Source organism: Camarhynchus parvulus, chromosome 1 (assembly GCF_901933205.1).
Source record: "Camarhynchus parvulus chromosome 1, STF_HiC, whole genome shotgun sequence".
NCBI classification, from domain to species: domain Eukaryota; kingdom Metazoa; phylum Chordata; class Aves; order Passeriformes; family Thraupidae; genus Camarhynchus; species Camarhynchus parvulus.
The window spans coordinates 78,732,189-78,758,008 of NC_044571.1; the positions used below are offsets into that span (position 1 = coordinate 78,732,189).

Genomic DNA, 25,820 nt, shown 5'->3' on the forward strand with positions numbered 1-25,820 from the left:
AAAACATCAGGTGCATTAGCTATCCTAGAAGTGAAGTACCAAATAATTTCCTTTTGTAATAGTGCATTTTGAGTGAAAGGCTTTAATTTTATATGTACACAGAGACCTAAAGTTCTGCACAGACTGTATTTTTGCACAGAACAGGAGACCCCAATTTTAAAGTTTACAGGACAGGAAGATGAAAATATCTGTATTTGCCAGCTCGAATTGGAGGTTTTGAGTTGTTTATTGATATGATGTAAAATCTGTGAGGGCTCATTTCTACTTCATATGTGTGCTTTCAAATGACTGAGGAAAACAAAGAAATTACTGAGAAACATCCAAGAACCTTCTACATATTGTTTGACTGGACATCAATGAAGGACACATTTAAGCTACAATAAGTGTTACACAGTAAAATTTCCTACCTTTGAATATACTTTAAAGTACAGGAGTGGAAAAAATAAAATTTAAAAAACCAAACTAGCAACTTGAATTTACATTCAAAATCCAATTTTTGTAAACAGTTTTACAAAGGTTTTTGTCCTGGAATTCCTCTGCTAGAGCTATAGCAGGCATGAGCAGGCAAGAATAAACACAACCTAACAAAAAATTAGCTATAAACATTCAAGTATCACTAAATGTGTCCTGATTCTGTCTGTCTGCCTTGCAGAGCACAAAGATTATCCTCCTGATGGCTTCATTACAGGCTGGGAGAGAGGTGTTGCTCAGTGCAAAGAAGAGGTACAGAATCAGGACCATAACAAGCAGCATTTACAAAGTCAATCTCTTGGAGGTTGTTCAGAGCTAGATTTTTAGAGATAAATAAAAGCTGTTAGAAACTAACAGCAGGGGCATTGCTGAACCCATCAGGTGCTAAAATTTATTTGTAGGTCTTCAAAAATCTGTCCCTGGGGCAAAGTTTCCTCATTTAACAAGGGAAAAAAAAAGACACAATCACTTGAATGGTGGTGAACTCATTGAGCCAGACTTTGGGAAACTGCAGGGACTTGGAGATTTGCACCTGCTCCTTCAGAGGATGACAACTTAAGCCAGTCCCCGGTGGTGTTTATTTTCTGTTGTGAACCCTAATTTTCTGCAGAGAGCACATGGATGCCATTCTGCCTGCTCCTCACTCCAGTGAAAACCCAGTGGATGCCAAGAGGTGTGCTACTCTGCTTAGCTGCCAGATTGGATCTTGGACAGAGCTCATCTGAACTCCAGAGGAGTGGAAATGGTCATGGGTGGTACCTGGTTCTTGGAGCTGAGCCCTGCAGCTCGTGTTCACTCTTGTGAGCACTGGCCATGGGGTAGGACTGTCAGCATGTGCCCTGCTCCAGTTTTAGTACCAGCATGTTGCCTGGCAGTATTAGATTAATGGTTGGACTCAGTGATCTTAGTGGTGTTCTCCAAGCTTAATGGTTTTATGGTTCTATATTGTGAAATCCAGTGAGTCCCTCTGAACGATATGAAAAGCGGGGATTTACAGAGAATCTGCCAGAAGTGCACTTTTATCATCCAGAGCTGTGTAATGGATTCTATTTCCTTGGTGGGTGATGAAGCAGAAAAGGATTAATGCTGTTGAGAGTAGAACAAGTCCAATGCAAAAAAAAGCTGCGAGTATCAGGCTGGCTTCTCCAGGACTCAAAGTTTTGCCGAAAAAATTGCCCACTTTGTTGTCATAATCTGTTAAAAGAGAGTTGTTAATGAGAAATCTGCGCATGAATCTTGAGAGTTTTAAATGACATTTAAAAAAATCTTTACCCTTTGCAGTGGTTTCATTTGTTGCAGTAGTTTTATTGTATGTTCCAGTTGTGTGTCCTCCTTCTGAAGGAACTTCCCACTCTCGTCGCCCTTCTCAGGGTGAAAAAAAAGCATAGTTAAGTTGGAAACCTTAATAAATACTTTTTTCCTCTTTTGAAAAATTAGAGTTGACTTATTTCATTATTTCTACCTTGTTGATCTGAACAGAAATTGTGATTAGATCATCACAACTGTTCCTCTGGGCAGCTCCATGGGCAACATTCCCCTTCTCTGTAGGGATCTCCGTTACTCCACTACTTACTGTAGTGATGGGACAAGGGGTAACTTTTAAACTGAAAGAGGGTAGATTTAGGTGGGATATAAGGAACACATTTTTGTTGAGGGTGGTGAGGCACTGGCACAGGTTGCCCAGAGAAGATGTGGATGCCCCATTCCTGGAAGTGTGCAAGGCCAGGCTGGGTTGGCCCTTGAAGAGCCTGGTCCAGTGGAAGGTGTCCCTGCCCATGGCAGGGAGGTTGGAACGAGATGATCTTTAAGGTCCCTTCCAACCCAAACCATTCCATGATTCAGTTCTGCATTTGCTTGTCCATTTGAAGTCTCACAGCCCACATGAATATGTGTAGTCAAATAAATTCATGATATCCAAGGAAGGAGTATTTTGGCTACATCTGGCATCTACATTTGTCATCATGCTGCTGCAGGGTTATAGGTATGAGGTGTGCCTACTGGCACTGTTTCAACTCTTGTAGAGGAGTGTAGCCAGCACAGTGAGGACCTAGATGCTGGATCCAGATGTTTAATGAAGCAATGTGATGTGGAGAGGCTCACAAAACACTTTCAGCTTCACTTATGTGTGTTGGCAGAGACAAGCACCGCTCAAAAAGTTTGCCAACTTTTCTTAGTCAAGAGATCACCTATTTCTTGGACAAGATGAACAGTCATTTTCTGGAGCTCCTTTTATCCCAGCTGGTGTCTGCCTGTGCAGGGAGGAGCCCAAACAGCTCTGCAAGTCATCAGGGCTCACAGGAAGGAACCAGCACCATGCCAGACTGTAGGCCCTCCTGCACAGTGAGGCAAAAAGGCTGAACAACAGCTTTGCAGATGTTTTCTGTGCCACCTTTAAAGGACAAATGGTCCCTAGGCTGCCACTGTCTCAGAAGGGCACTTGTGAATCACCAACTGATTTCAAGTTGCAGCAAAGTGCACCAAAGATTGCCATGTCACCAAGGGTGTTTGTCCTGTCTCTTATCACTGCTAGCTGGCCATGGCAGTGCAGGTGCTTCCCACCACTGCACAGGTGAGTTCTCTTTCTTTCATCCCTGCCTTCCATCCAGTTGTGCTGCAATACCACCTGAGTCCTAGGATGTTTCTGATACTGCACCTGATTTATTGATGGTGTAGGTTGTCTCCATGCCAGCATGGATGTGATCGGCCACGTGACAGTGCAGAAGCCACGTCCCAGGGTTTTCTGCTACGAGTTCAACTGTCTGGAAAGTCCCAGGGAAAAGGTCATATACATCTCCTCTGTGGTCCTTATCTGTCTGTGGCAAAGAAAAACCAGAATTGTGAGAGTCATGCCTCAAATACTCCCCCATGGGCACTGAAATATTCCAGTCAGAATTCCAGCTCCTTAAGGTAGATCAAATGTTTCTTGTACATTTCTAGTGAGCATCATCCAGAGAAACTGAGGTCTATGGACACCTCTCATTTAATCCATTATACAGCAGCAGACCCCTTCTGTTGACTTCAGCTTTTGGCTGAGCAAAGGTGTTTCTTTGAAATATTTTTCAGGTAGCCCTGCCAGTGGCAAACTGTCACAGCATAAAACCATACTCCAACCCAGTGTAACTCTAATTTCCTCCCTGTATTCCCTCACACCTATGGGTAATCATATATTTTAACCCACCTAAGCATGTCCTCTACTAGGGTAATAGAAGCTTTGCAAGTATCTCATTCATTTTGTATTTCCTTCAAATGCAAAACTCCCACCCACCTCAGCATCAGCCCAGGGCTCTGTGCCTAAGTGACAAAACCAGGCTGGAAATATGGATTTTTTTTTGTTTGTTTTTCTCATAAATTTACCATAACACTATAAAAGTTTTACTTTGATTTATTTTACCAACCTTGAAGATGAAGGTCTGTGCATGGAAGTGAACTGTGTGGATATCCGCTTCATTGCCCATTCCTATCAAATACCAGTTTGTCCTATCACCTTCATTCATCGTTAGACCCAAGAGACTGTTGTAAATCTTCCCATTGATTGCTGGAAGAATGACAAAATAGGAATGATTAATAATTGGCCATGGTATGGGTGATTATAACCTCTAATTCAGGCACCCTTTGCACTTTGAGGGTAGAAGGAGTGCTCAGGCAGAGAGGGGACAGGCATGTGTGGTCAGGACAAGTGCTGTCCCCACTGACCACTGCCACTGCAGGGAGACAGTCATGCTTTTGTTTCAGTTTCCAAATTGTGTAAGTATACATCAACAAACATTTTTCTGTCTTAAAGAGCATCAAACTGGTTTTTTACTGGTTGAGATGGAACGCCTGAGCAAACTGGATTTATGCCGAGAAGCTACATGGAAAAAGAGGGAATAAAACTGTTGCCTAAAATGGGTACCAGCTGTAGAAAAAAAAGTTTGCTTTGCCAGGGCTGTGTGTGTCCCCATCCAGTCTATTCAGCCTGGCTCCTGGACTGGCTGCAAATACAGCCACAGTTTTAAAATATCATCCCTATGCTCCTAAAAAACAAGCCTTGGAGGAGCACAGCTCACAAATGACACAGGAGTCCTGGCAGGCCAGCCTCTTCCCAAAAGTATAAGAGTAAACTATCTTGTTAGAAAAATATCTTGGCTGGGCCTTGTGAAATATTTTTGTTTCCAGCATTGCACTTTATGAAGTTGTCACATGGCTGGGTAACTGCAGGCTGAGTCCAATGTCTCCCTAAAAGGGCTGTGAAAAATAAACCTCTTTCCTCTTGGCTGCTGCTGCCGAGTCCTACATACCATGCATCTTGTTGCCTTCTACAAAGTCCTCAGTGGAATTAAAATCATCGGGATTCTTATGAAGGTATGTTTCAATATTTTCTTTCAAATACCAGGATTCATTTTCATCGAACATCAAAAACAGAAGAGTAAATTCACGATCGATGTCTTTCCTCCGACCTCTTTCATCTAAAGTTCCTTTTCTGCAAACTACAAGAGGCCCAATCAGACCACTGTACGTGTCCTGAAATAAAATAAATATATGCATTACAGATTTTCAATTCATCCAGTTATGAAATAGATACAGATTAACTGAAGATTAAATTGCTTTTTCCGATCAGATGAGAAAAAATCAGTCTAATTAAAAACTTCTTTCTCTGTGTGTCTCTCTGTTATTTTACCAAAGCAATGACATCCAGTGGTCCCTTTCAACCTTACTTATTCTGTGATTCTGTGATTTTGTGTAATGTTTTGTCTTTACCCCAAATCCCTTCAACTATTCTTTAAGGAGGAAATCATATTACTGTGGTGTATGCCTTGGGATTTCTGTAGCTTAAATTACCCAGGCATGTGCAACTGTTAGTAAGGAGTTCAAAGCATCTAGCTCTGTAAATGCTTTCTCTAGCCTGTGGTCCTCTCCCAGCTAAGAAGCAGGATCCTTTCATAAACATTACACAAGGCACGACGTGTTAGCCAAAGCAATGCAAGCTTTAATGGCCATTTCTTGGTTACCTTAACAAAATTTGCTGTTGAATAATAAACCCAAGTGATACAATTTGGATCTGTTTTGCCAGGACCGGATCGTTCTGGGACGTTCCACCTGTAGGTGTTTATTTCCCCTGAAACAGAGAGAGAACAATTTTACCTTGAGCAGCTAAGTATTAGAGGCTTTGAATGGTATCTAACTCAGACCTCCTACCCTCCTCATCAAAAAACTGTCTGCATCAAAACTACCTGTGGAAGCATGCAGCAATGGGATAGGGATATGATTCTGCCTTCCAGGAAGTCAGTGAGGTTCCAGTGGTGTAAGTGAAGGCAGATTGCTCCAGAAAAGAAGATCTGCAAATGATTCTGACAAAAGTGGCATCCCACAGAAGGAAGTTTACAGAGAGAACCCTTCATCTTTGCCCTTGGCAAAAACTGCAGTAATTCAATCTTAGCTCCTGATACTTAAGGTCAGATGAAGCGTTGGGAGCCAAGCCCAGAAAATGTTCCATGGACCTTCTCAATTGAAGGGGGCAAAAAGAAGTGGCAGTTGCCACTGGGATTTTGCAAAGGGTGCTGCAGAAGTGTGTCAGCTGGGGGCCTGGATAGGAGAGCTGGATATGTACCAACCTGCTGTCAGGGGGGAGCAGGGGGGTTCTTTCATCTTCCAGGTAAGACCTTGCTCCACAGCAATTACCAGAGAACCTCTATCCCTTCCCAAATGTCATCATCTCTGCCACGTCCTCCCTGAGCAGAAATTCCCTGACCTCTGATTTAAAAAACACTATAATGAATGGATGAAAAAATGATCTGTTTGAGTGAGGATCATTTCTCTGCACCGAACACAAACATCTGTGTTCAGATGAAATGCCTATGCTCTGTTTCCCTGCTTTGCTTTTTTGCTGGTACTTCAGGAAAGGGTAGGAGACCAAGATATGGTCAACACCTTGCCCTTTTAAGTGGTGGAGAAATGTTGAACCAAGCAATCTCTGTCCCAAAAGTCTTTCAGGGTGACAACAGCCAAGAGCATCGTGGGACATGCTATGAGTCAGGTTAAAACCAGGACATCACAGAACCATGGTTTTAGTACAGCTAGAGCCCAACAGCTGCCAATGTCTGTGAGCATCTAGGCAAGGAGAGTTTTCAAGCTTAAAGGGCTGGGAAATGACTGAGTCTAGTTTTTATGTCACTGAGCCACTACACTGTTCATGCATCATGCAACAGTGGGTTTTAATTGTACAGCAGTAACTACAAAAACAAAAAAGTCGTGACTCTCAACTCTCTTACAATATGAGATGAGTCTCATGTAAGTATTGCAATATCATTTACTCTTACAGGATAAGCATCATGTCTTGGAGACATTAAGTCCATGTCATGGAGACATGGAGGCCAGGGAAATGTTTCTCATCCACCTGTATCTAACCTACATGTCATCGCCTCTTTTTAGAAGGTGTGATCTGAGAAGGGAGGCTGGTCATGGTCCTCCACCCCTTCCTTGCTTTTTCGTCCTCAGCTCAGGATGTTTGGAGGCTGTAGATGGAAAAAAATCTCCACTCCATTTAAAGCTGACACACTTCAGAAGGCATTGAAGACCAATCTTTGAAGTGCAAATAAGGCATAACCCCTGAAAAAAGCGATAAACATGAGGAAAATTGATGTTTTCTCCCTTTTTTCCTTCTGGGTAATTGGAAGAATGGCCAGGGAGAGAACAAAGCTGTGGCAGATGAGAGCTGGTCTAGCATAGGTTGCTATGGATATGCTTTCTGCATCTATTTATCATGCCCCCCACAGGTTCTTTAGGACCTGGCAGTGCTCTCAGGAGCACAGTTTGTCAGGATGTAAATCTGACTGATGACTGATTTAGGATTTAGTAGAATTAGATAGTCTTTGGCAAGTTTGGGGTGAGCAGTCCAGCCTGGCCCAGGAAGAAAGACAGTGAGGATGACACCAGATGATGCTGGTGGGGACTGAGGTGCCCAGAAATTTTTCTTTTTTTCAGGGATTTCATTTCTATGTCAACTGCTCTTTCCAAACTCCTAAGGAAAAGTCAGTCCTTAGATCCTGTTGAAGAATGCTTTTGGCTTACTCTCAGACACCTTCTCTCATCTAACTCATCCCAAGCCTGCTCCCATGTGGACACAGGAGACATGACAGTAGTGTTCCCGTTGTTACATCTCAAATGCCAGCCTAACAGTGTCAACATCATCATGGAGCAAATTACAAAACAAAGGAATTGTATATAAACCAGTTCCTTTTCTTTCCCCTCCCCCATGTATTAACCTCAGGTATACATTGATCAAACTGCAGCAAGGCGGATGCTGGCTCACATTTGGACATGAGTTTCTGTGTGTTTGTACTGTACTGACACAGCTGCTCACAGGAAAGAAATTTCAGCTTGCAAAGAGATTTATTGCATCAAAATTTCTTTACATTTAGTTTCACATTGGAGTTCACAAATAGTCCAAAAAAAATTTGTATGGGTGTTGGAAAGCAAAGGTGGGCACATTTTGGATTGACTACTATGCCTGGGTTTGACTTCCTGCTTAGAACATAAACCCAACAAAAAAATTGAAGTTCAAAAAGTTAAACAAGAATAAAACAGGAATTAAACAGGAATTTTTCTATATGAAAAACTATTATCCACTGTTTTCCTCAGTAGAAACTGAGGCATATTTGGTACATTTTTCCAAGGTTATTAATTCATATGACAGCTACGTTTGGCAATTTATGCATGACTCTGAATGCAAATGCCAATCCTCTGTAGCTTGAGAGAGGCAGAGTTAATATTAACATCTGCAATTCTTACCTCTGAATTTGAAAGTTTTTAAAACATTGTTAGAGTGTCAGTTTGGAGCCAAATGCATCACTGGCTTACATTTCTCTTGCCGTGATTATGGGTCTGCTTCTCTCTCTTTTGGAGGTTGTCTAGTGATATTACAATCCTGTTTCTACCCCTGATAGGAATGAAGGCTTATTCTCTGCCCAAACATGCTCACTTGGTCAAGAACCTACATGTCTAGAAACTCAGAACTGTAACTGAATAAGCATTGAGCATATCATGCCTGGGAGAACATATAGCTATATGGGCAAGTTTGAAAGAGAGATTATCATTAATGTGCTAAAATGCTTTTATATACAGCCTTTGTAGCTCAAAGAAAAGAAGGGGGAAAAAAAGAAAAAAAGGGAGTCTTACCAGGGAGGGTAATTGCTGTCTCAGGCTGTTCTTCACAACCAACCTCTTCTATACCATGTGCACTTATTGAGTAAGGCCTGCTGGCTTTGTTCTTAAATACAATCAGTACGGAGTCACCGACCTCAGCATGGAGTAATGGCCCTGGATTCAAACAGGAGATGCCAGTGTTTAATGCTGCTTTTCTGAATTCAACCAACTTTCAATAGCTTGGCCTGGGAGTAGAGCCAAGGTTTCTATCAAAATCATTGGGCTTTTCTGTTCTTCCAGGAAAGCCATAGAAATTGGTTTATCTCAGATGATTAAAAGCTCCATATGTACAAATAATCCCTTTTCAGCCAATGAAGGGAATTGTTCTCTCTGAAGACTGGTCTTTGAACAGCTGTTTTTTCAGGAAAACTCCTGAGGAAAGCTTTTGAATCTTTCAAAATTTCATTGTCCTTCAGAAAAGGAAATTGTAAACATATTCCTAGAGAAGGTTATCCTGAGGGAAGAGTATGAAACTGTATCAGGAGAGGCTTAGTTTCAGTATTAGGAAAAGGTTCTCTATGCAGAAGGTGGTTGGGCACTGGAACTGGCTCCCCAGGGAAGTGGACACAGCACCAAGACTGACAGTTCAAGAAGTGCTTGGACAATGCTCTCAGGCACATGGTGTGAGTCATGCAGGGCCAGGAGTTGGACGTTGATGGTCTTCCAACTCATGATATTCTAAAATTCTATGACTATTTTATGACCAGTTGTTGCCTGCTTTTCACCCCATAAAAAAACCTGAACTGATGGTTATTTTACGATGGGTAAAATTATGTCTTGCCAATTGCAAACACAAATCTATCTCCTTAATATTATCTTAATCTGTTTACAAGAGTCTTCCCCACGTTACAAGCTCTGAAGCTAAAGTGAATCCTGGAATTGCCATTATAGCACTCCTTAGGATACTCCTTATTCATGTTCAACAATTAATTGTTTAATTTGGAAAGGATCTTTACACTCAGCAATTATATAAATAGCATGTAAAATAACTGACACCTGGAATAGACATCACTGTTCCATATTTCCCATCTTTAAAAAGCTAGAAAACATCTTAGTTTTTGGAAAGCGATCCTCTCCCTGAGCACAGGCTTGGTCTGTGAGACATGAGAGCTACTTGCCCAGGATTTCCAAGTGTTCCTCCTCTTCTGTCCTCACTTTGCGCTGTGTGAAGTTGCCACTTGTGTACTCCCTGTAAACCACCTTCTTGTATTTTGAACCAATCAGGTCCTCTGCTTGGCCCAGAAAAACATGCCCATAGCTGCAAAATAAAATGCAATAAAAGCACTAAAGTGTACATAGCTGAAAGTTAGTGACTGTTGTGCTATTCACAACAGATTCAATGACAATATACAGCTTGACCCAATGTGCTCATGGATGTGAAGGCCCTGAGAGATGCAGGAGGTTTTGAATAGCAAATAGCAAGAGTGGTAATCCTTACTGAATGCACACCCTCTTCAAAGAGGTAAAGCTGAGGATAAGATGCACTCTCCAAGAATTTTGGGAACACAAATCTTTCACCAGAGCTGGAGTAGGGCTAAAGTGTGAGATGAGAGTGGTTTCAGCTACCCTCTCCAGCTGCATTGTTCACTCCAATAAAAGATACTGCCTGTCCCTGGAAACCTGAATGCTCTTATCATGATGGCTGCTTTTGCTATCTTGGCTATTAGCCACGGGAAGATGATAAACAAAGCTTGGCCTTTGAAAACAAATGTGATCCATCATCTGAGATAAGAGGGAGCTGCTTTACCCTTCCCTCTTGCTGCTGTGAACTGCACAGGTTGGATGCTTTCCCAGCATGATGATAAAAGGAGAAATGTATTTTCATTCTGCACAGGGAAGAGGATGCTTTCCAGGTTTCCCTAGTTCGTTGCTGCTCCCCTGGGATCCCAGAGGGCTGACTCGCCGGCAGAGGACGCTCATAAGCCGCTGCGCAGCTGAGCCTTCACCCTCTCTGGGAGCAGCTCATCTCCAGGGCGCCCCTGGCAGGAGAGTTGCAAGGCTGGCTCACGATACACTAAATAAAACCAAAAAAACTGCCCCAGGGATACTGCTTACTGTGTCGTGAGCTGTGTGTGCAACAGCAACCTTTGACAGTACTGGAGTTTATGTTTTCTTTAAACTCACATCATCACCTGTGATTCTTCAGGTGTATTTTTTACACACTCCTCTTCCTCTGTACCAGGAGCACTTTGACAGATGCTTTTCTAAGGTTTATTTTTGACATAAGTTCCTTTTTGCTTTCACCAAAGTGTCCTCAGAGATCAGTCTATGCAATATGATCTGGAATGTGTATTTTTTCCAAAAGTTTTTTATTCCTCACACAGTGATTCGGTTGCAGGGTTGCTTATGTTCTGATCTTCTCAGGGGATCTAGGGGCTACCATGCTGCAGGAAAGCAGACTCAGCACCCCCATCATGCATCTGCATTGCCTACAGGAGCTCACATCTGGAACAGATGCCTGACTTTCTCCTCTATGCAAACCAGAAGTCTGAGATGGCAAGGCTGGGGAGAGTAAGGGAGAGAAGAGGGTTGGGGTGCATCATTGTAAGGTTGAGCCAGGGCTGGAACACAAACTTGGAGGCCTTCTTGAATTCAACAGCATTACAAGACACTCTGAAATGAAAGCATTTGAAACTGGTGCCTATGAACTGGTCTAGACTGAGAGGCTGTGACTTTGTAAATACATTTTCTCATATTATGCTTGGCAAAGAGTTGCCTCTAATAAAGCATGGTTGACATCATGAAATGGTGCTTCAAAATTTCCCCTCCACTGTAAGTGTGTCCTGTGCCCACAACTGTTTTTTGGGTTGGGTACCTTTCCTCATAGCTGCTGATGTTGTAAACCTTTGGTGCTGAGCTCTTATTTGAGGCATAGTCCCACTCCACCTCCTCTGCAGCAATGTAATAGATCCTCATGGCTCCACGCTGCTGCTGGGCTCCGCTGGGGCTGCGGCAGCTGCTGACCTCGTAGAGATGCTTCATCCCACCAACAAAGTGATCAAAAGTCCTGCAAACCACTTTGAATGTGCCTGGAAAGAAAAGCACATGGCATTTAAGCAGTTAAAAAACCTAACAAGCATCTTGGCAAATTAGGTCCTGTGTACATCTCTGATCTGTCCTCAGACAATCCTAATGTATAATGCTGTTTGGAAAGTCAAGCAAGAGGATGTTTAAATAGAATGATAGAATATTCTAGGCTGGAAAAGACCTCCAAGATTATCAAGCCAGCCATTAACCCAGCACCGCCACGTCTACCACTAAACCATGTCCCTAAATGCCATCTCTACCATCTTTTAAATACATCCAGGGATTGTGACTCTACCACTTCCTGGGCAGCCTGCTCCAATGAACTAAAACTCCCTGATGCAACCTGAGGTTATTTCTTCTTTTCCTGCCACTTGGTACCCCTTGGGAGAGGAGACTAGCACCCAGGTAGTTACAGAGAGTGAGAACATCTCCTCTGAGCCTCCTTTTCTCCAGGCTAAACACTCCCTCAGCCACTCCTCACCAGACTTGTGCTCCAGACCCTTCCCCAGCTCTGTTGCTCTTCTCTGGACACGCTCCAGCCCCTCAATGTCCTTCTTGCAGTGAGGGGCCCAGAACAGGACACAGGATTGAAGGTGTGACCTCACCAGTGCTGAGTACGGGGGACAATCCCTGCCCTGCTCCTGCTGGCCGCACCATTGCTGATCCAGGCCAGAATGCCACTGGCCTTCTTGGCCACCTGGGCACTGCTGGATCATGTTCAGATGCTGTTGTCCAGCATCTCCAGGTCCTCTTCTGCTGAGAAGTTTCCTAGACACTCTGTCTGCAGCCTTTGGCATTGCATGGGGTAATTGTGAACCAAGTGCAGGACCCAGCAGGATTTGACCTTGTTTTGCTCCATAGGAAAAACCAGCCTGCTCCATCTTTGCTCAAAATCACCATAAATTACTTCTAATCATTTGAGTTAGATCAGCTTGGCCAAGGAAACTCTGAAAAGCACTCAGATGTCTGGCAGCAGGAATAAGCTTGCCAGCAAGCCCATGCTGCAGACATGCCCATGAGGAGCACAGGAAGAGGAGGAAGCACTCATTGCAAAACTCAGTAAAGGCATGGAGAAACAAGGGGTATGTTTCAGAGATGCTGGTTCCTTGTCCCTGAGCACAGAGCCACTTTACCAGCCTTCAGTGCAAGGGACTCTCCATGGAGCCCCTGCAGTTTGCCTGGTGTAATCAGGCTGAAGAAGGGCTCTGCAATACAGATACAGACCCACGATACAGGTATGCCTGCTTATAACCATTTATTTATTTGCACAGTTGAGATAAACTGGAACATTCTGACCCTTTGCACTCCCTCCATGAAAGGCGAAGCCACCATGGGCCCTTTTTTTTGGTAGCTGTGGTGGTTAAAGATGGTAGTGATTGTGGGAGCATATTTTGGCATGTTCATGGGCAGATCTTAGTATTTATGCTCTCATTCTCTCCTGCCCATTTACTCAAGCAGAAGCGGACTGTGATGTTGTCTTGTACAGCTCCACCTGCTAGCACTGTGTGAAGCACTTTCACAGCTGGTTTGTATGTGAGTTGGTGATAGAACCAAAATTACAGACATAGCTCTGTCCAGACTACATCTCAGTCCATTTCTTGCACCTCAGAGGCAAAAGTGATGAAAGAGATAAAATAACATGTAATTAAAATAAAATCACATGCATTGATGATTGTAAAGATCTGGTAATTCGTTTAATTTCTGTTATTGCTGGTAGAAGGTTAGCCAAAAATTAATAATCTCTTAGAATAATTGTTTTGGGTGAGATCTACAATGCAGTTTCATAACAGATGGTGGAAATGTTTGGGATTTGTGTTAGAAAAATTTCAGTTGTCTTACAGCATCTGCAACAGAGGTTAACCTGGAACATACACAACTCCAGTGTACATTTCTATCAGGTGCCCTGGCCAGGGATGGCCCTTGGCATAGCTTTGTACAACCCTGATGACTCTATTTATTTAAACAGAGTTGCATCAATGCAAAGCAAGGTAATGTTGTACTTTATATGATGAATGTTATTTGGTGTCTCCAGCAAACAACTCACACTCTCCTGGTTTGAAGTATGAATCACTGGATTACCTATGAGATTTAAAAGTACCTTTAATGTATAAGCTTCTGAAGAAACTCTTTAAGACTGACTATTACTGAAAAGCTTTTGTTGAAGTCCTAAAATACCTTAAATGATGCTGACTATCCACATGGCAATGAATTTGCTTTTTTAGAAAAGTCTGCTTGGAGAATCATAAAATTCTATGAGCATCCTGTTAGCTATCTCTCTGCCTGCTGCTCTTCCCACACCCAGGTCATTAAAGGCTCTGTTTTTAGGTCCAGACACATATTTGATTTATTCCCCCTCCCAGAAAAGTAATCCAGCCTGAATTCTCATCTATGCCAGGTCCCCAGAGTCTCTCTCCATGTTTTCGGGCTCTTTGTGCAGAGCAGAGCATCTCACTCTCTGTTATTTTGGCTCACTGATATCTGCAAGCACCACACAACCAAAATCAGTTTGTGAACATACCCACACGGTCTGGCTGCATTAGTGCTGTCCCTGATAAATGAGGAAACAAGGCCAGCCCATCCCTTGTAGTCCCTCTCAAGTCAATGGTGTTTCCTTGGAAATGAACCCCGTGCATGTCGTAGTGACTGCCCAGCCCAATGAGGTGCCAGGAGACCTTGTCATTCTTGCACATGGTCAGGCCTGGCAGATTGCCATACAAGTAGCCATTGACAGCTGGAGGAGAAGGAAAAAATTATGGTTAGCAGCAGGTCCACAGAAATGCATCACAGAGCCTCCTACCACCCTCCTGACCAAAGACTCACGACTCAGCAAGTCACTAAAGGGGCATTTTGTGAAGCAAAAATAGGATTGGAGGACACCAAATTAACATCTAAGTGCTATTCCTATAAACTCAGAACTTCTACCTCTTTGGTTTTAGCCTGTAAAGTCTTGTAATAGCTCTCTGCTATTGTGATGTAGCACTCCTCCTCTGAGCTTTTGAGTGTGCCTCCCAGACACCAGCCAAGTACAAATTTGGTACCTCCTTTCAGCCTGGACAATGTATAACCATGTCATTAAGGCTATGGAGAGGGCCATAAAGAGTCTGAGTTACAAGGGTGTTATAAGGCAAAACTCCCTAATCCTCAAATTGTTCTCTGTGATCAATATGTGAAAGATGCTATAAAAGAACAAAACTCCAGTATGAGATCCATCTCATAGAAGAAGAATAAAATAGACATGTCCAGAAAGCCCCAGAGTTCTCTAACAATATATATCTAAAGGTAGGTTATGTGATTTGCTCAAGTCTGTCATCCCAGGGATACCTTGGAGGAGATCCATGCTGAAGTCAGATACTTGCATCCAGAAATGATGCTGTAAAATATTTTTGGCCATTCCCCTAGTCTTTGTGTCTCCTCTTCCAGAGGTGGCCACTGCCCAGCAGGGCAGGTAGATTTTACTGCATGAGTCAGTGCCAAGGCCAGTGGTGAAATTTAAAACACTAGTGAACATTGGCTTCTTCTGCACCTGTCTCTGGCATTGTGCCTTTTTACAGAACTAAGTATTGCATCTAAAATCACTGCCCTGTTCCCTTTTTCCAGATGTATTTGTAGATGGATGCATTCATTGCCATTGTGACTGGAGTTTCAATGTGCACTCCAAGGGCATCAGGAGCTGGCCATAAGCTGACTGACAGCTTTCCAGCTCACTCTCCAGTGCAATCCAGAAAGCTATGAATGATGATAAAACCTGCCAACTCATCTTCCTAATATAATTAAATAAAAGATATCATTAACAGGTATTAGATATTTTGTACCATGCATTTTGTTGGATTCCATGAAATCAGCATCATTTTCATCCACTTTTGTTGGGTCTCCAGTAAATGCTTCAATATTCTTGTTCAGATACCAGCTGTCATTCTCATCAAAGATTGAAAAGAGGAGGTAAAATTCTCTGTCTATCCCTTTCTGTAGACAAGGTGGAAGACAAGACATAAAAAAACATTCTATTCAATAAAAATGAATAGGTTTTTAAAACAAAGCTTTCTTTTCCCTGAAGCCACTTTCATACTAAGTCTGCATAGAGACAGGAATTGGCATCTTTTCATCAGCCAGAAGGATGAATAGAGTGTCCTTTTACGGGGTGTGAAAAGAGTTATTATTTGCATGCAAAAGACAGAAAAGCTAGGGAAGAGCCAGGATATTAAGGAATGGTGACTTTGTCTTCTTAACCATCCCCTTAGATCAGCTTTTACCCTGAGGAGTAACATTTATTTAACCTCTGTAAGCGGAGCTGGGAACTGGGCAAACTGCCTGTATGGGAGCCCCCAGCGCACCACCCTGCTCTTAGGGACAAGCAGACATTCCCGCTGGGCACCTGTGTCCCGTCGTGATTCAGGGTGTTCTTCCGGCAGACCAGCAAAGGTCCCACGAGGCCAGAGTTGGTGTCCTTGACAGCATCGGTGGCTGAGTAGTACAGGTAGGTCAGGCACGGGGGGTCACTCTCTGTTGGACCTCCATTTTCAGGCACCCTCCATTTGTACGTGAAGGTTTCACCTGGCTTGACGTGGGCTCCTGGCTTCAGGTAGCCTGGAGAGACAAAGTTGAGATGCACTAAGATTACAGGAAGGCTTTGTCTCCCTGACTACAAGAGTTAGATGGAAGTTGGGCATAGCTACATATTTCTGAGGAGAAGCTCCCCCTTGCCACCACAGCTGGAGCACCATCCCATAGTTTGGGCAGCTGTGCCATGGGAACATCTCACCCAAGGCCCATGCCATGGGGACAACCAAGCCAATTCCCTGCAGAACACGTTCAGCTGCTCCACTCAGACACCTTCCGATGCTACACTGGATTATCTGGATTATATTCAATCAGACAAGACATGCAGAGTTCATCCTGGTGCTTAAATGGATTCCTCTAATGTTTGTAACTTACCTGCCCCATCATGGAATTCATCCATGGCACGGAATTCATCCGTGGCACGGAATTCATCCGTGGCACAAACTCAGACTCTGCTTTTCATTAAGTACCAACAAATCCATTACATCAGTGAGTGGAGCTGGAGCTGTGACTCTTTAGAAATTCAAAACAAATCTGATCCTGTAATTGCTTCTTTTTGAATTTATAGCAATGCACAGGAGCCTTTGTCAGCATCTCCAGAGTGGATGATATTGTTCTTTGTTGGAGGCTACTTTTAAAGGATTTGGGCCATTGTCTGCTGCTATGCAAAGGGTGAGTTTAGATTGTCTTTGACACTTAAGCACCCATTATCTATATTTTCTCAGCACACTCAGTGTCTAGTACTCCAAGAAAATCTTAGAATCTTAGACACAAGTGAAAATAGCAGTATTCCATCTGAGCACAGCTATTTGCTGCAAACTGCAATAGAAAACAGACTATAGATTTTACAGTTTCCAATACTACTGGATTCATCCTGCAACAGTCCTCAATGAGGCAAACATTGACTTGCAGTCAAAAGCCCTCTGAGACTGACAAGTGCCAAATGCAACATGCAAGGGTATTTCCTGAGAGCGCTGAAAAAAAACCCATATACCTGCGGATATCTCTAGATGTAAGTATTTGTATTTACAGTGTTTTCACATGAGTAAGCTGCACTTAGACAATGCACAACCTCTGAAAATTTATTTACCCTCAGCATAATCTTACAGGCTCTGCATGTATACCTACAGGATTTCTGCATGTGTACGCTGTAGATAGATGTAATGGAAATCCATGGCACAAGAGTTAAAAGGAGAGAAGGAGTAGACAGATTATTGATGAATCTGGAGTCAGGTTTCTCTCTAAAGACCCAGAGGTGTGCCAGCTCACCTGGCTGCTGAATTGTCGGTTTTGGGTTGATTTTGCTACACACGGAAGTGTGCGGTGCTGAATGGCACTGCTACCAGGGACTGATAAAGGAAATCACAACAGCTTTGCAAGCAGGAAGCTGCACTTCCATTGGAGAACTATCTCTTACATGAGTGGCATTAGGATCTGTACAGATAACTTCAAGGCTGAACTCAAGCCAGTTGCTTTTTTATGTTTTGCCTCCTGGCAAATTTGTTGAGTTACAAGGTCAGGAACAAGAGACAACAATTTAATACAGCCTTTTGCATTGATCTTATTGTATGATGAGTTTTACATGTTGACCTAATTCTCTCTCAGCAAATTTTCAAAAGAGGGATTATGTCCCATGAGTTTCTTTTGATGAGTTGTAGTGGAAACAAAGCAATGTAGGCAACAAGAAAAGTACGTTCCTTTTCAGGGCTGAAAATGCACTTTTTCAGAGACCACAGCATTATCTCTGTAGATGCTATAAATGGGATTCATCTCACCTTAACTGGGCCAGCTCAAGCTTAGTCCCTAACTCAAACTCTAGACTTCTGTTATTGGTGGAGACAGAATTACATCTCCAGAGGGTCTTCTTGTCACTGACTGTAACAGAGGCCTACCAATTAACATGATATTTAACATTCAATAGTTAAACTTATATGATAAGACTGCATTCTTGCACAAAATGAGAGGAAGAATTTCATCAACACTCAATTTCAGCATTTATGTATTTATGAGAATTAATAAGGATTATCATTGCCTTGTGATATTTCAGGGAAAGCAGATAAAATCTGCCTTTGAAACTGACTATCCTGACAGTAAAGCAAGGGCAATGGCCAGCCTGGATTAGAGAATTGGGAGTGATGCAGCTGAGAACATGTGGATAGCTATAGCCAAACACTCAGCAGGGCCATCATGCCAGATCCTGAGAGTCATAATTCTGGAGCATGTCCAGAGGAGATCTACTCCTTGAAAGGGAGATTCAATGGAAATATTAGATTATAACTAATAGAAATTGGATTGTGCTTGTGACTTTTGTTCAACACAGGCCTCAGCTAGTTTTAGATATCTTGTCTGGCACATATCCAAGGAGAAGAACCATCACATTTGCAGACTATGGAGTTCCATTGATTGTGACATGAAGGGTAGATGCAAACTAATCAAATAATCCTTTCTCTGACTTATCATGCACAAAAGGGAAAACCTGCAGAGCTCAGCAGCAGATTTTTGGGCTCAAGTATTCTAGAGGTGATGATCCAGTGTGCAGCCAAAACTTACCATCTAAGTAGGGAGCACCTTCTGACAGCTTGCTGAAGCTTACACCATGGGCCATAATGCTGTAGCTTCTTCTGGCTTTGTTGGCAAAAGTAACCAGCACTGTATCTCCCACCTCAGCTTTTATAACAGGGCCTTAAAAAACAGAGTGAGGGAAGGCGTTAGAAGGACTGTTCTCCAGCATATTTCCACCAAAAGAAGAGAGAGCTGCTTGCACTTAATTTCCCTCTCAGTCCAGATGGTTCTACATTCAAACCTGATATAATGACAGGAAGGGAAAATATTCACTGTACCAAGTATTCCCAGGTGCTTCATGTCCTCTGACCAAGTCTTCTCACTGAACGTTGCGTCAGTATATCCCACATAGTGAACTTTCCAGTACTGCCCTCCTATTCTGTCAGTCCCTTGTGTGAAATATGTTGCCGATTCACTGTGGAATTAGCAAATCAGACTGGTTAAATAATTGAAAGTTCAAGCAGAAACCTTCATTTCAGATAAAATAATTACTCCAGACATAGGAGAAATTACCCCCCCCAAGTTACTAATTTGCATACACTTTTCTAGCACACAAAGAAAGGTATTACTGGTTTGAATTAGCCAACAAATGAGCACTCATAGTACATTAGACTTTTATGTTTAACCCTGATTTACTTAGGAAGACAAGTATATCAACTTACCTTAGGCAAGAACTGTGCACAATGTGTGTCTAATCATTGCTGGCTTTTCTGGGAGACGCTATAATGAAATTTGTCTCCATCAGTAAAATCAGGAGGGGAAATTCTGCCGCTGTGGCACCTCTGAACTGCACTGATTGTAAGTGTGAAAGCTGCCTGAAGAGTCTTGATGAAGGGTCATTAACAGTGTTGAACTTGGCATGCCTCACTTTCCCCATGGATTTAATGGGGTAAGATAAGTTCTTCCAGAAGGCACCTTGAAACATCACAGTTATGCATCCAGCTTCCTGACTAGGCTGTTTAAATCCATTCCTCCCTGCCCCTTTCAATTAAAACTAATGACAGTGCAGGACCTAGCCCATGTGAATCACTGGGGCAGTGGCACACAGACTCCTGAAATTAAAGCACAATGGGAGTTGACAAGAAATCTTACCTGCCAGTGGCGTTCAAACCCTGCCCAGTGAATTTATCATAACCGTCAGGCCCGTAATTCCAGAGCACTTCTTCAGCAGCAATGTAATATCTTCTCTTATGACTGATTGGTGAAGAGTGAGACAGGTTTTTCTGGCAGATCTGGACATCATATAGCGCCTCCATGCCACCTGGGAGAAGAAAGAGTCTGGAGACAGTCCCTGACCACCTGCAGAGTCAGCAATCTCATGGATACAAACGTAAATTCAAAACTCTCTGGGAGATACATGGATTGGAAGCAATTACTACAGTAAATTTCTATTTCAAAATACATTCTCGGCTTACAACGGGCCAGATACCAAGGCCCTTCCTTTGCAAGGTGGTACACTTTATGCAATAGGTGAAACCCATAGACATCAATGACACTCTTTAGTGGACTTATTTACTCAATTTCTTAATATCCATAATGATGATAGAATGATTTTGGAGGTCAGAGTGCCTCCAGATATCTGCCAAATAGCATCATCTCCCCCTGACTTCCACTGAAATACAGACTGGTTATTTCTGCTGAAGCTATTTGTTGCTTGCCAGAATTGAGTCTGTTTTGCCTGATGCAAAGCCCACTGGAATTAATGTGTAAAAATTCTCCCAACTCGTCTCTGCTGTGATAATTACACATTACCTGCTGCCATGACACCTAGTTTATGATATACACTTTTGGGGTCTTGTGCCGCACAAATATCACAACATCACCATCAAATCCCTTCACATAATGCTTTCTGAAAACACTGCCAAGTTTTGCCTGATTTCCATAAAGCAAAAAGCTATTAAGTGTTCAGCTGGCATGATTTTTTTTTAACATGAAAGTACTTATCTACAACAAAAAAACTGTATTGAAAAATTGGTGTTGAAAACTCCTCTCATTGCTCATCAAAATCTTTGGTTTACCTAGGAATTGTGGGGATAGTACTTAGTCTAGCAAGTCTTCCTCACATGAGTTACATGGCCAAGTCATTCATACTAGCTGAAGATTTGGCCCAACACATATCATTTCTGGTGACTAAACTCATGATCATGATGTTTATCTGGTGAAACAGTTGCAGATTGCTCCAAAGTTACACAAAAAAAGCTCCAAATCCTGCTCCCCTTGGAAACATCTCCCAGTTTTCTCTTCCAAACAAAGCAGAGGCTGATGAGGGAGGTCTATGGCAGCATACCTCGTAGATGTTCATTGACCTGGCAGGTTATCAGCCACCTCCCGGGGCTGCCAGGGGTCATCTCCGCTGTGATGAATGTCGCTGGGAAGAGACCGACCACGTCTGCCCTCTGGTCTCTGCTGGTGAACGTGTGCCCATAGAAGTAAGCAGCATGGATGTCTATCTCGGCCCCCATGCCAAACAAGTGCCAGGACATAGAAGTGTCAGCACACATCTCCAAGCCGGGGAGATTGCCATATATATAACCGTTAATTGCTAAAAATAAAAGCACGAGACTTTATGAGAGGTGAAAGAAAAGCAACTCTGGTCCCATTTCTAAGGAGTAGCATTTTGAACATGTGTCTTACTGCTCTGTATGATCAAATGTCCCAAATTCTCTGTCTGTGTCTGTGAAAAACATCCTAGGTAATATCAAGATGTTGCAAAGGCCAAGTCATCACCAAAAAGGCCTGATAATGAAATTAACTTGTTCTGCAGCTATTTAGCATGGCTTAAATCTATTTCCTTTTGTCCTACGTCATAAATATACCATTATATGCCAGGCACAAGCAATTTAGATTTGAAAATTTTATCAGCCAAATCAGTGAAGTCAGCTCTGTCTTCCTTAGCTTCTACATCTGATAATATATCAGGACTCTAGGAGAATGAGACTCATATTTTGCAAAATATTTTATTTCCTAGGCTCCCTGGAACAAACAAAATATACAGAAATATCTGGAATCAACTTCTTATCCCAAATGTCCAAATAACACAAAGTACCATTGGCCAGTATATCTCTGAAGGGCAGGAGTGGTTATACCAGCCAGCCCACCATCCACAAGCCTTTTGAGAATTCTTTCAATACATACACCTCAAATTGCCCTGCAACTTTCTTTGCTCTTTTCACAGCTGGACAAAAATCTGTTGCCTAAGATAAAATGTTAAACAAATGTCAGAGCTGGGCATGAAAGCCAAATCTCCTTTCTGCAAGTGTCATTCTGTTTTTAGGGAGAGGTTGTTATCAATACAGTCCTTCAACATTCTGACCCATTCCTTGCTGACACAGGTAAAGGACAGACATCACAGGGTCCTACTGAATTGAAAAGAGCCTGGTCACTGCTGTAGGTCACCATTTATTCAAAAGTCCTTCTCACCATGCATTCGGTTGCTGGTCTGGAAACCTTCATCCTCTTTGTTAACTGTGTCTGGTTCTAAGCAGAAGGTGTTTATATTCTCATCGAGGTACCAGCTGAAGTTTTCATCTACAATGCTAAACATCAGGGCAAAAGCATTAGCAGCACCAGTCCCTTCTATTGTGGTCTCATCTGCAGTTCCTAAATTGCAAACGAAAAGGAAAGTGATAAAAAAAGCCTGGGACAGGATTGAATTTAAAAATGACAATAACCTTGGTGCACTCAAGGAAATACCATTCTTTGCCCACAGTCTGCAGGATAGGATGAATTTCACCTAATTTTGGTCTTCTAAGGCATTTTGACCCCCCTCCAACAGACTTTGAACAGATGAGTGCCTCCAGAAGGCAAAGCTAAGCTAAGTCAAGGTGATATTTCAGTATCTCTTTGGTCTGACATGAGCACAAGTACCTGCCAATATCTGTTGTCCCATTTCCCCACTCTTTGGCCCACTGCACCCAGCCCTGTCCCTTCGTCAGTGTTATTTAGCATCTGTGTTCCTGCACAGTGAGCCAGGTCATGAGCTGGATCTATCCAGAAACCAATGACTCATGGGTTTTTTGACAAGGAGTGATGAGTGGTAGCCTGCACTGAAGTGAATTTCTGTTGCACTGAAGTGAATTCTCAGCCATACCCCCAGAGTGGCCCTCTAAATGTGGCTCACTCTCCCGAGACTGACAAGGAATCAACAAGAGTTATCTAGGACTAGGTACTTAAATTTAAAAAGGCTGAAGACAGTATGAACAGAATTTATTCCAGCTAAGTTCATTATCTTTATCCCCATATTTATTTGGGGGGCAACCTGAGACCATAGGACTGGTGATACTGAGTAGTCTGTTATTATCCACTGGCAGGCGTAGACTTCATTCCAATCAGTCTATCTATGATCCCTTTCCTCTGCCTTCTCTGGGAGAAAGCTCAGAGTCTTGCTCTCAGTCCTGTGTCTACCACTACCAGCTGGAGGACTACATCATGTAGATATCCTCCTTCATAAATTCAAAGGCCAGATAATCTGGCCTTTCAGGCTAGGATTGTTTGGAACATGCTGTCTCCTAGCTTCATGTGTTATCTTGTAGTTATCAGCTCAGTGTCACCTATTCAGTTCTGTGGATTTCAAAGGCTCTCAAGAAGAATGTAAATCTGAGACATTTTAATCACGTGAATTAAGCTGGAAACCAGGCTTGTCTTTTCCACATTAAAGTCTTTCTCTTCTTCATATACAGAACCTACTTCACTTAGAAGTACCGCATATGAAATCAGGGCTGATTTTGTACTCTGGGAGTAGCTGAAAAGAGGTGGCAGAATTACATGTGCCCAGGGGAAGAAGTGGCAATGACTCGGCTGATGAAGAGAGGAGGGCTGGTTCATGATGGCTCCAGCACAACGTTAGCAGGCTATAAAATACACAGGACAGGCTGTTCCATGCACATCCCCATAAGGTTGTGAGATATAACTTGTAAACAAAAATAAATACATATTCTCTATGTGGAAAAAGTTACAAATATTGTACTTTCAAATATGTAAATGCTAATGCCAATTTCACCACCCAGCTCTAATTTGATTTCCTGAGCAGTAAATCCTGGAACTTCCCCAGCATGGGAATACTTATTTCTGGTCTCGGCCACGATGGGATGGTCACAGAGCATGTTGCAGTCCCTCCACCAGCCGAGGCAAATCTATCTGAAGCCAAAGGGGAGCAGGAAGGGGGTGTCCCAGAGCTACAATACCTACCCTGGGATGCTCCTGGAATGGCCCATCTATTCCTTGCCCCTTTTTATGGGCTATGTAGGGATAGACTCTAGACCATCATGTTTAAACCTGTAAGCAAAAATGACTGTTAAGATGCCAAGCTTGGCAGAGTGGCTTGCTCTATCAGTGTTTCTAGCTCAGTACCTTTTTTACACACCAGCAGAGGCCCAATTAAACCAGATGCAATATCTCTTGGTGTGTCAATGTGAGAATGGTAAATCCAAGTCAAGCAGTTTGAGTCTGCCAAAGTTGGGGAATAATCTTTCCTTACTGGCCATGTGTATGTGTAATTTCCACCGGGCACAACAAAGTCATCCTCTTTGCTTTTACCGCCAGTTCCATCAGGGTAAAGTGCTCCTAATACATAGAAAGGAAAAAGAAATACTTTAGCCATCCCCTAGTTGCTTTTGTTAAATAACTGTGTAATTTATTCTATTTTAACTTGTATTTATAAAATAATAGCAGCATTCACAAATACAGAATCATTGAGAAATTTTGAAAAAACTCAGAATTTCTGTCAATCTCACCACAAATATATTGGGAGTTAAAATCCATTTTTATTGGTAGATAAGCCTTTAAAAATGCATAAACAGGCTCCATTTCTTCCTAGTCTCTTCACTCTTATCAGTCATCTAAAATTTTGTCATCTAATAGTGTGTATTTTTTCACAGGAAACAGATGACAATACTGACCGTAGGCACATCCGCGCAATCCTCTAACAAAAATACATGTGCATAGGTCTGGGATTCTGAAAATTAGATCATGTCTGTTATAGGCTAAAAGAGAGGAAAACATTTAGTTGCAGGAACTCCATCTATTCAAATACACTAGAGGCAGAAGGAAGGAGGGAAGATGTTTTGGTGAGTTATGATTCAGAAAATAATTCAGGCAAAAAGACCCATCCAACCTGTTTCAGTACTGAGTTTATCCCAGGTGTCGAAAGTTTGTGGCAAAAAGTTTTGAGATGCAGCTGTTCCTGGTTGTAGTCATCAGCTGCAATTACTGATGAGCTTATGAGAAGTTGATCTAAAGTCCTCTGATGTCAATGTCAATAACAATAAATACTGGGACACACTTGTAGCCATGATATGAGTTACTCCAGGGAAAAAGAGAGGAAAAGGCAAGCCAGATTTTACCTTCAGAGTCCTTGTCATAGAAGACCCCATGTGGATGCACAGAGTATGGGCGGGAAGCAAAGTTTTTCAGATGGATGATAAAGACATCCTCTTCTTCTGCCTTCAGGACTGGGCCAAGGAACCCCAGCCATGCTGCTTTGGGGATCTCCTGGGAGTAAGTGTCATCGGTGAATTGCCTAAAAATGGCCTTTTTGTACACACGTCCTATCCGGTTGGCTCCTCTTGCTGCATACACGCTTGCAAACCTGGTGTCGGGAAGGGAAAATTTGAGAGACAGTAAACCTATCTTAAGAACTGATCAAATAACTGGTGCTTGCAGTGCAGACAAATAGTTCCCTGGGACACACCTCATGGCTGGTGGAATTGAATAAAAGCTCAGGAGTACAGCAGGGCCCCAAGCCCCTTTGTGTACAGTAACAACCATCCTGCTTTCAGGTCCGGTCATTAGCACAGTTGCTCCAAGCCTTCATTGAGGACCAGCCACTCAAGCCTCAAGCTGCTCAATTTCAACAGCTTCTCCCTCTTTTGAAGGTTTGAAACCTCACCTCTGAAAGCCTTTTCAGAAGGAAAATAAAGCCAAATTAAGATTTTTCAAAAGCCAATAAGAGAGATTCTAATCAACCAGTTCAGCTCCCTGGAAGAGTAGCATTAAATGTGTTTTGCATGAAATGTATAACTTCC

At 42.6% G+C, this 25,820-nt stretch overlaps 1 protein-coding gene across 1 annotated transcript; it reads right to left on the bottom strand.

Moving 5' to 3' along the window:
- Nucleotides 1–1,462: 1,462 nt before the first annotated feature.
- Nucleotides 1,463–22,357, bottom strand: HEPHL1 (hephaestin like 1). The gene is made up of 17 exons (XM_030950947.1): nt 22,219–22,357; nt 21,086–21,340; nt 19,891–20,059; nt 19,077–19,213; nt 18,787–18,918; nt 16,052–16,263; nt 15,492–15,642; nt 14,198–14,410; nt 11,468–11,681; nt 9,771–9,910; nt 8,626–8,766; nt 5,460–5,566; nt 4,749–4,971; nt 3,867–4,006; nt 3,125–3,284; nt 1,744–1,833; nt 1,463–1,665 (listed from the first exon to the last, which is right to left on the bottom strand). The coding sequence occupies exons 1-17, from the start codon at nt 22,340–22,342 to the stop codon at nt 1,463–1,465; spliced, it is 2,811 nt and encodes a 936-aa protein (XP_030806807.1). The 5' UTR covers nt 22,343–22,357.
- Nucleotides 22,358–25,820: the final 3,463 nt, after the last annotated feature.